This window comes from Pteropus vampyrus, unplaced genomic scaffold (assembly GCF_000151845.1).
Source record: "Pteropus vampyrus isolate Shadow unplaced genomic scaffold, Pvam_2.0 Scaffold217, whole genome shotgun sequence".
Classification (NCBI taxonomy): Eukaryota; Metazoa; Chordata; class Mammalia; order Chiroptera; family Pteropodidae; genus Pteropus; species Pteropus vampyrus.
The window spans coordinates 1,334,107-1,343,767 of NW_011888998.1; the positions used below are offsets into that span (position 1 = coordinate 1,334,107).

The 9,661-nt window shown below is 54.6% G+C and overlaps 1 protein-coding gene across 1 annotated transcript in view; it reads right to left on the reverse strand.

Moving 5' to 3' along the window:
* NFASC (neurofascin) overlaps window positions 1-9,661 on the reverse strand; it is a 77,819-nt gene that overhangs the window by 29,314 nt on the left and 38,844 nt on the right. Inside the window, exons 14-21 of the mRNA XM_011373112.1 lie at window positions 9,352-9,356; window positions 9,069-9,113; window positions 7,815-7,916; window positions 7,324-7,521; window positions 6,430-6,500; window positions 4,992-5,214; window positions 2,912-3,027; window positions 993-1,197 (exon numbers count right to left, since the gene is read on the reverse strand). Coding sequence (XP_011371414.1) covers window positions 993-1,197; window positions 2,912-3,027; window positions 4,992-5,214; window positions 6,430-6,500; window positions 7,324-7,521; window positions 7,815-7,916; window positions 9,069-9,113; window positions 9,352-9,356 — 965 coding nt within the window. The remainder of the gene's footprint in view (window positions 1-992; window positions 1,198-2,911; window positions 3,028-4,991; window positions 5,215-6,429; window positions 6,501-7,323; window positions 7,522-7,814; window positions 7,917-9,068; window positions 9,114-9,351; window positions 9,357-9,661) is intronic.

Sequence of the window (9,661 nt, forward strand, 5' to 3'; positions counted from 1 at the left end):
ACTGTTTAAGTAGAAGAAGTAAATCGAGTGTTCCTTTAGCAACTACCCTAGATTCGGCACGTTAGGCTCTGATCCTGCAAAGACACCTCCGTGGCAGGGCAGAGCCAGTCCCAGGCAGGGAACCACCCGCAGCTGTTTCCTACAGAGGCTGCGGCTCCCGATCCTCAGACAAGGATTCTCACTGCTGCGTCCAAGCTGCAGGTCCCGGCCTCTGAGCTGAGGATGCTGGGTTCCGGGAGGAGGAGGAAGGAAGCCGAGATGGAGCACGAGGACAGGGCACAAGGAGCGGAAGTGATGGGGAGGGGCTGTTGGTGAAAACCACAACGAGGGGGGAAAGAGAGCAGTAAAGGGAAGAACGAAGCAGAGAGAGGAGGAAGAGAAAAAGAAAAATGGAGAAAGTAACAGTTAAGAACGGAGGGAGGAGAAAGAGAAGTGGGCGAAGCAGGTGCACGCGGATGAGAGAGAACAGGAGATGGACTGGGACGGCATGGCGTCTGCCTCCCAATCAGGGCGCCCATGAACCTGCCGAAGGCAGGCGCCCTCCGCAGGGCCACTGCTCCATGGGCCGACAATCTTAGTGAAAGCTTCTCGACTGCAGTGTTCGGAGAGCTCCGTGGGTTCTGGGTGCTGGTAAATAGGCCAGATGCCTCTGGGCGGTCAGGGTGACTGTGCTTCAGCCTCAGGAGGTGACGGGCAGCCCAGGCTCCCGCGGTGCCCTGGGGGTCAGTCTGCGTAGCCCGTCTGGAGTCATGCCATCTGACCGCACAGGTCTTCCGTTGAGGTTCAACCTCCTGTCAGAGCGGGCCACCCCGGTGACGGAGCGCGGTGTGGGAATGGCGAGAACCGCTCAGCTCGCAGGTCATCAGCTCCTTTGGGTCGTGCAGAGGTCAACTTGTGCTGTCCGTGCCAACCCACGCCGGAGCTGCTCCAGGCCCACCTGAGTGCGCCACCCTCATCCTGCCCCACCCCGAAGAGCTGCGGGCCAGACCTACCTCCTTCTGGGGTGGTGAACTCCTTGGTTTCACTGCGAGGCCCATCACCTCTCCCATTGACCACAACCATCTCCAGCTTGTAGTTGCTGTAGGGAAAGAGGCGGGACACCACACCACGGAGGCGGTCGCCAGGGAAGCTGGCTTGCTGCCTCTTCTGAGACACCCACAGGTTCTTCAGCAAGCTGCTCTCCCTCCAGTAGTAGGCCTTCGGGACAGAGGCAGGCCGGTGAGGGGACAGTCAGGCCGAGCCGGGTTAGTTGTTAGTGCTGGTGGTAGTGACCGGTCTTCCCATCGCTTGCCACAGGCTCCAAATCCCAGATGATGAAGTCAGTCCCACATGGGGCTGGCGGGGTGGCCTTATAGTCCTCATTCATTAGCCACTAGTGAGTATCAAACAAGAAGTAGAGTTTTTGGTTCCAGTCATTTTCTGAGCCATGTCACCTCTCTGGAGGATAGGCAGGTTGGCTAGACTTGGAGCTGAGAGGCTCCACCAAGCCGCTCAGGGAGCCTGTGCCCAAACCACAAGTACCAGCCAAGGGTCCGGCAGTGGAGAGCACTGTCCTGTGCTCAAGGACCACATCCCTTTGAGTTAGATTAGTATGGTTTAAGACTGGCGACAGACGGGAGTTGAAAAGTAGTGGGTTACCTCCAGAAGTCTGAATATGAGAAAGGGTTGATTTAATCCTTTCGAATCAAATGATTTCTTTTAATACTGAAGACCTTTAGAATGGGACAGACACACGTCCAAGTCAGTGTGATGCTAGCCTGCCTGGTGGCAAGAGCTTGGGATGGCGGCCTATGGGAGGCGGCAGAGTCACTGGTACGGTTGAGTTTGTGACACGAAGTCTGATTAGCAGTGGGTTAAGAAGCTCCAGCTCAGGCTGCCAGGTCACGCCAGTGTCACCCAGGCGTCCGATGGCAAGGTAAAGAGGAAGTTCAGACTTAAGAGGGGGACCCGATGGGATCTTTAGCCAGAAAAAATCTCCAGGCAAGTAGGTTAAGGGTGCAAGTCAACCATTAAGAAAGAGCTCATTCAAGTGTCCACATCATCTTGCCTGCCTTGCCCCTCTTACTAAATTCATTTTCTGAGAGACTGACAATCCCCCTCACCCCCGCCATTCTGCCCCTTATTATCCATCAGCCAACTCTCGACTTCTGAGGTCCCAGAACCGCTGTTACCCCATGTGAACCGCTGTTCACTTGCCAGGCAACTTTTAAATAGAGCTACTTATAGGGAGAGCCTTGCATGCCCTGGGCTTTCTGCCTTTTCCCCATCTCAGCTCAATCTTTCAGGGGAGAGAAGGTGGAGCAGAAACTGCTCTCAGGCAGGGAAGACCAGGAGAAGCCAAGGGCCTTGAAAATCCGTATGCCGGATCACCTGGAGTTGGCTGTGACAATGGAGAAGGCCTCTGCATCCTTTCGGTGGCTCCACCTGTTAGCTGGGGCTTCATGAAATCAGACTAGGTGAGGCAAGCAGCTGAGAGGGGGCCGTTAGGAGCGGGAGAGGTGTAGCTCAGCGGTGCTTCAACAGAGCTCCTGAAGATGCGCATGTATCCACTCCCACATGCATCACAAACAAGGTATGCTAAGCGACATCCACCCAAACCCACCGCCTTTCACGTGATTTTCTGCTGAGCAGAATTTCTTAGCATTTCTATTGCGGAACACGTCTATGCGTGTGTGCGTGTGTATGTGTAGAGAGAGACAGAGACAGAGACAGAGAGACAGAGATGAAGAGAATGAGAAAGAGAGAGAATAATTTTGAGCAGTTAACACTAGATCATCTTGAATCAACTCTGGATCCAACAGCTACCCCTAAGACCCCTTCCAAATATCCCATGGCCTGCATCTGCTACCGCCTTGCCCTGGTTAGTGAGCTGGGTGGTTGGTTAGGGGGGGCCAGGAGCTGGCTTCCTCACTCGGTACTCTCTGAGCTGGCCCTGGACCGTGTCAGGGTAGACGCGGTTCCACTGAAGGCTGATGGCTGTGCTGTTCAGGACTCGGATTTTAACGTCAGTGGGTGCAGCCCTGGGATCTGCAACGTGTAGGGACAAGAGAATGGGTTATGCTGGCAGGGCTGACCCCTGGACCCCAGGTTCCCCTTGAACTTGTTCTTGGCTGCTCGTACCTCCACCCTACTCTGGGTACCTTATGAGGGCAGAGGCTATGTCTCCTCCATCAGACTGTACTTGGAGGAAGCGGGGAAGGCTCAGGACGAGAGTGGGATTCCAGGTGGGAGAGGGCTGCTTACGCGTTTAGAAGGCGATTATTTGCTACTCTCATGAGCTGGGTAGTCTGCTTATCCCTCCCCTCCATTCTCCGTCACGCCCCACCCTGCTGCACTTCCTGGGAGGCTGCTCCTTCGGGACCGTGTTAGCTGGGCTCCTTCATTCTCAGGTGTCTGGATGGGTTTGCTCAAAAGGAGGGGCCAATACGAGACCCTGGGGCAGGAGGAGAGGGAGGGTGGGTAGCTATTCCCCCAGCTGCCTCTCTGTGGGGTGGAGGGTTGACAGCATTGCATTCTTCCACCCAAGGCCATAGCTCTTGTGGATAGCCCTCACTGGCTGTGGTGGCTCACCGGTCCCCTGCCCCTTTAAGGCTCAGAGTGATATACTGGCATCCTGCTGTGGCTCTCTTCCAGATGGTTCACCATACCTTGCTGATTCTTCTCTAACCCTGTCCTCACATCAGAAATAGTTGCCTCTGAGGGCATTCGTTTCCTGCCATGACCATGCAGGAAATGTTACCCACAGACTGACGATGCCTTATCCATGATTTCTGGAAAGAGAGGGCTACTCCCTCCTCCATCATTGATTCTTGCCCTGCTTTCTCTACTCTGCTGTAGAAACAGTTCTGCCCCATCCCCCTCACTTCATCAGAGCACAGGCCACAGGGGTAGATGGATGGAGGGGACACTGTGGAGTGGTCCATGAAGGTCATGACTGGACCCGCCCATTCCATACTTACCATTCAGTAGTTCCCACTAGTCTCCTGTCCAGAGGTGTCCGCTACCATGGAGATGAGGGGTGGCAGGGACAGAGGACCCGCTGACCCCTTCTGCTTATCTCATGAGTGGGTCCAATCCATCACCGCCTCCAGGGAAGCAGGGCACAGGGCCTGGCCCTCACGTATCCCATCTCACCATTGCAAACCCCGCTGGCCCTGGCCTCGCCCAGCATCGCTCCTACGACTCCACACCTCTCCCAGACTCTCCCCATCCCCCTTCCTTTTGGTCACTCCGTGATCTCTTTTCAGCTCAGACCCAGACCCGCTGGGGTTCAGACTGCCCTGGCCAAGAGGAGCTCCCCCGACTCCTTCTTTGCTCACAGCTTACTGGATTGATGTGCTGGGGACCAAGAGGCCACCATCATCTGGGAAGCCAGGCACATACTTCCACATATATGTCCAGCGCAAGCCTCCAAAGAACTCTCCTTCGTGTGCTCCATTCCAAGGACCGAGAGCATCGCTGGGGATGCTGGCAGGTGGCTGGTCTGCGCCTCCAGTCTGGGGCTCTGCAGACCGTCTCCATCCTCAAGGCTTCCTTTGGGGAGCCTGAGGAGGAGTCTGGCCTGTGGCCCTGTTTCCTGTGGAGGAGTCTAATTATGACTCTTTGGGATGGACAGCTCAAGTCTTTCTTTGTGCTAGCAAGGATTGATCGGAAGGCCTGGGCTCTATTTTCAAGCCTGACTTTTGCTATTGTGTAATATTGGCAAGGATTTTCCTTATAGGGCCTCAGTTTTCAGCTCCACGAGATGAGACTAGGTGATGACGTTCAGTAATTTTAACTAGTGTTCTGATGATATTTCCACTCCCGACATTACCAGGGGCCTGTCATTCTCTAGGTCACTGTAGGGAGCTTCTCTTTCCTGGTGACTGGCTGTCCTCCCAGGATGTTCTTGGAAGTCCCACACCCCACCCCAAGGTTCCCGGTCTGTGAGAGTGGCCTCATGCAGCCCAGACAGGAGGGTCCTGGGTAGGGGACAGGGGGAAGCTACTCACAATCTTCTCCGGAGTAACCGATGACAGTGTCCGGTTCAGGGCCCTTCCCAAAGTCATTTTCCGCCTGGACTCGGATCTCATAGGGCACGTAGACAGGAGTCTGCCCCACGACATAGCGGGAGCCCCACACTGTGACACTGTTCCAGGTCTCTCGAGTCTCTCTCCGCCGCCACTTGACGATGTATCTTAGGTTGGGGCCAAAGGCGGATGTGGCATTCATGGGCTGAGCAAGGAGAGACGGAGGGCAAGAGTGGAGGGGGGTGGGCTGGGGGCCGGACCCTCGCATAGCTCACACTCTCTCTACGCCAGGCACCCCGCCCCAGACCGCCCAGCAGGGGCCAGGCCCTCTCCCCTGCCGAGTCTCCCCAGAGCCCAGTTCCATGGACCTAGCAGCACATAGATTTTCTGTGACAGGGGGGTCACCCAAGACCTAGTCCCTGTGACTCCTACATTTGCAGGTGCATAGGAAGCGAGAGCTTTATTTTTGACAGGGCTCTTTCCTATGACAGAGCAACAAGAAAAAAATATGGATGATAATATTCTCCAAAGTTAGAAAAGCATGAGTTCTGGTTTAGCCACTGCGTGCCTTCTGCCAACGAACCCCAAATCCCAGAACCGACCTCAGTTCTCCCAAATCCATGCGTGTCTGTTCTGTCCTTCCCAACAGGTCAGAACTCTCTAAGAGTGGGCGAGCCCTGTTCTTTGCTCCCTCAGGGCCCCGTCCAGGAAGCCCGCAGGACAGCATGTAGACCATGGACAGACCGTGCCGTGCATGGTCCTGGAGACGAGCCGGTATCTGGTATCTGGGCTCGGCCCAGCTGCCGAGGCTGCCGTGAGACCAGGCCCTCAGCAGGATGGGGGTGGCCTGAAGTCCAAACACCACGCCCCCCGTTTCCAGGACTCGTGACAACAGTGCAGAAGTATTACCATGTCAGTGGCTGAATTTCCACCTCTCAGATTTGGATGTGGTTTGAAAAAAAATCATTTTGAAGTGACATATCCAATTTTGATTTGAAAGATGTAGTCAGTGAACCGAGATGGAGATAGGATTTTTCTGGGGTTATCGATGATTAAAAGAAGGTCTACCCTGAAAACGTCGCAGCTGCTGGCCTCCCCTCACTCCCAACAACCGCCAGTGAACAAACCCAGAACAGTGAGGACAGGTGTCTAACCTCAATCCCTCCTTCTTCTAAAGAGGTCCATTTAATTTGGCTGGTTCTCTATGATTCTGGCCGGACTGCTAGTCTGTGTTCCTCAGTCCCCTCTGCTCCTCTCTGTCTTAAATCTCGCTCCTGTTTGGTTTCTGGGTGCCCACCGCAGAGAGGAGTGGGCAGCAAACCAGTCTGATAGTCTGAGCCATCCTGTGGCCTCGGGTGCAGAAGGCGGGGGCTCCCTGCTGCACGCGGCAGCCCCTCGAGGGGTGAGCGGGGGCGCTTACCGTCCATGTGATCTCCATGTTGTTCTTTCTGGTCCCCTCTCCCTTCACATCGCTGGGATTGGACTCCGGGGCTGGAACCCAAATTGACACAAAGTTCAATTTGTGTCAGTTTGCGCTTTGCCAGGACATGGAGAGCAACCTCTGTCCCTCCCACCAGACTGGTCCCTTCTGTTCTTCTCCTCAGCATCTCTCTACACTCTGTCCCACAGGCAGTTAAACCCACTCTGTCATTTCTCATGTGTGTGACGTGCCTCCCTGGCTAAGATTTAACCCTGGCCCCAGATGCGGAGCTCATTTCTTTTTGAATTTTAATGTCTTACTAGACAGGATTTATGATGAGGCTTTGCAAACTTTATAGATGGTCATGCAGCCAGCTCAGTGTGGATTATCCCTCTGTGGGTTCCCCCTAAATACGTTTAATACCAGGTTGGTTTATCCTTAGCATTTAAAAAATCTGGGGGGATGTCAACGAGCTGGTGTAATTTCATAAATCTAAATATAACCCAGAAAAAGAAATCTGATAGAACAGCAGATTATATACTTCTACCGTAAATCCTTGCCATGGCTCTTCTCTTTAAAGCACATCATCAAGAATTATTAATAGAAAAAAAATTAATAATATTAATATGCCACAATGACAGTTAACATTATTGAGTGCTTACTATATGCTAGGCATCGTGGTAAGTACCCAAACTGCATTTTCAAGTGTAATCCTCACAATAGCCCCGTGCTGGCAGGTGTCCTTATTATTCTGTGTTTCAGAGATGAGGAAGCCAAGCCTTGGAGAGGTTACGTTAAGTTGCCCAAATTTGTGTGGCCGAGGGCTGGGGGACCTCAGTTTGAATTCAGGGTGCCTGGTTCTAGAGCCTTTCCCGTCAGCCCGCAAGTACTCACGTGCCCCACTGGTTCTGTAGCGCTCGGAGGGGAGGCTTGGGTGGCTGCTGCCGACCTCGTTGACGGCAATGACCCGGAACTGGTAGTTGACGTATGGGGACAGCTGGAGGACGGCGGAGTTGACACTGCCTGGGAACTTGGAATGGTCATGCCAGACCCCTGGCTGGAACTGGTCTTCTTCAAACTGGACGACATAATCTGAGTGGGCAAGAAGACAGAGCTGTTTGGGAGCTGAGTCCCCAGACTTCCTCCTTATGTAGTGCTCCCCTGTGGTTTCCATTAGTCTTCATAACCCCCCTCAGGCAGACAAAGGCGCAGGGAGAGTTCCTCTCAAGGCACTGAAAGGGAAACCAAGGCCTCCGTGTGTCCTGCAAACCACCCAGCGTCCACGCCCAGAGAGGCAGGACGGGGCCAGAAACCAGGGCAAGGCCTCAGCCTCCTGGCTGCTTCCGCCCTCTTCTCTGGACTAGAGCCCAGGGCCCCCGGCTGACCTGTGATGGGGCTGTTGTTATCGTCCCCCGGGATCCAGGTCAGGCGCACACTCCTCTCCGCCAGGTCGGTGAGCTCCAGGTCCCGGGGTCGGTCTGGCCGTCCTGGCAGCAGAAGGAGAAGACACCACGCAGGACTCTCGAGTTAGGGCCAGGCCGGCCTTGTGCTAGCCCCAGCCCTGGACACTGTCCCATGGATAGGTCCTCGATGGATGGAGGTCACCACAGCAGGGATCGTCCCCAGCCTGCCCTGGACGGTCATCCTTTCCCTCAGGGGTTCACGGAAGGACGAGGAGGTGACCGACCCCAGTTCCACCTGTCCCCTCCCCGAAAGAGTATCAAAGGGTGCAGGGCACAGAGAAAGTTCAGACTAATGCATCCCATTTCCAAAGGTCATCTTAGAAAACACTTTTCACTAGATATATGTTCGCAGCCTTTGGGAAAGCTGGTGAGGAAGTGTGAAGTTTTGCTTCATTTCCTCATGATTATCTTCCACACTGTGCACCAAAGCTCTGAGGGGCAGGAGCCCAGGAGGGTGTTTGGAATGGTGAGCAAGGTAGACACGTTCAGGGAACAGGAGGGACAAGGTGCACCAGGCCAGGGAGGAGCCCCAGCGGGCTTCCTAACGGGAGTGAGGGCGGCACATTTTTGGGGCTCCCGTCTCACTGGATTTCCTTAGTGGGGTCAGTGCCATCCTGGCCTGGGGACAAAGTCATCCCACCTCTGACTGGTGGGGTCAGCATGATTTTCCCCTCCTGGCTACTTGAACTATTTCCACATTTTGGCTGGTTACTGGAAGGATCTGGAAGGTGAGTCACACCAGCACACATTTGCGTGTGTGCGGATTGTACATAGGTGTGTAGTAGCAGATGTGGTGAGGCTGCGGGGAACACGGGCCTACAGACAAGTTGAAGCAAGTGGGCGCCCCCGACTGGACCACACACACTTCCAAGGCCACGCTGGGGAAGAGAACAGGCCACATAACGGGAGTGGTGAGGTGGCCAGAGTAACGGATGGTGACATGGCAGCCAAGGACTTTCATGCTCAACTTGTAAAAAGAGCAGGAAGTCTGGGGCAGGGCTGTGATGCTCAGAGGGGGGGCCCTGGGCACGCGAAGGAACTAATTAGGCCGGGAGTGGGGAGTGCCACCTACTGTCCCCACACAGCACATCTTGTCTGGCAGTGTGTTCTCCTCCTGGACCCCACCTCCCAGAGCCTAGTGAGGGCTTGGCGAGGGTCCCGATTAGTACGAATTACCTTTGGGCAGGGCAGCCAAACGGTTAGTTGGAGTGGTCTGATCAGCTGCAAAGGTAAGACGGGTTATCCAGGTTAGCAAGTTATCTGAGTTAGGGGTGTTTTAAAGGGTGGTAACAGGCAGCCATGGTGGGAAGAGCTGCCTCTGTGACACGTTCCCGGCACGGTTTCACTCTGTCTTCCACGGAGAGCCCCCACCCTCGAGAGGCCTTCCTGTGTTTCCTGTCTCTTTCCTGTCTCGGTATTACTATCGTGCCTGGGCCCTCTATGTCCTGTGACCATGCACTTCCACTGCAGAAGGGACAAGAGCACACTGAGAGCAATAGCAGTGGGGCGCCCAGAGAGCGGTGATGAGTGACAACTTGATGAGTGATTTGCTTCCCTGGGCAGGCTCGGCTACCTTCCCTGGGTTTGGGATGGCCTAGTATCTATAGTCCGGCTTAGATGAGGCGGGTCATCTTACTAAGTACATAGTGCTCTGTGAAATCCCATCAAGGAGCAGGGTGCAGGGGGTGCGGGGTGTGGGGGAGGAAGTCTAGCGGAGGTGCTGGAAGGATAAACATGAAATTCAGTCTTACTTTGATGATGGATCATTT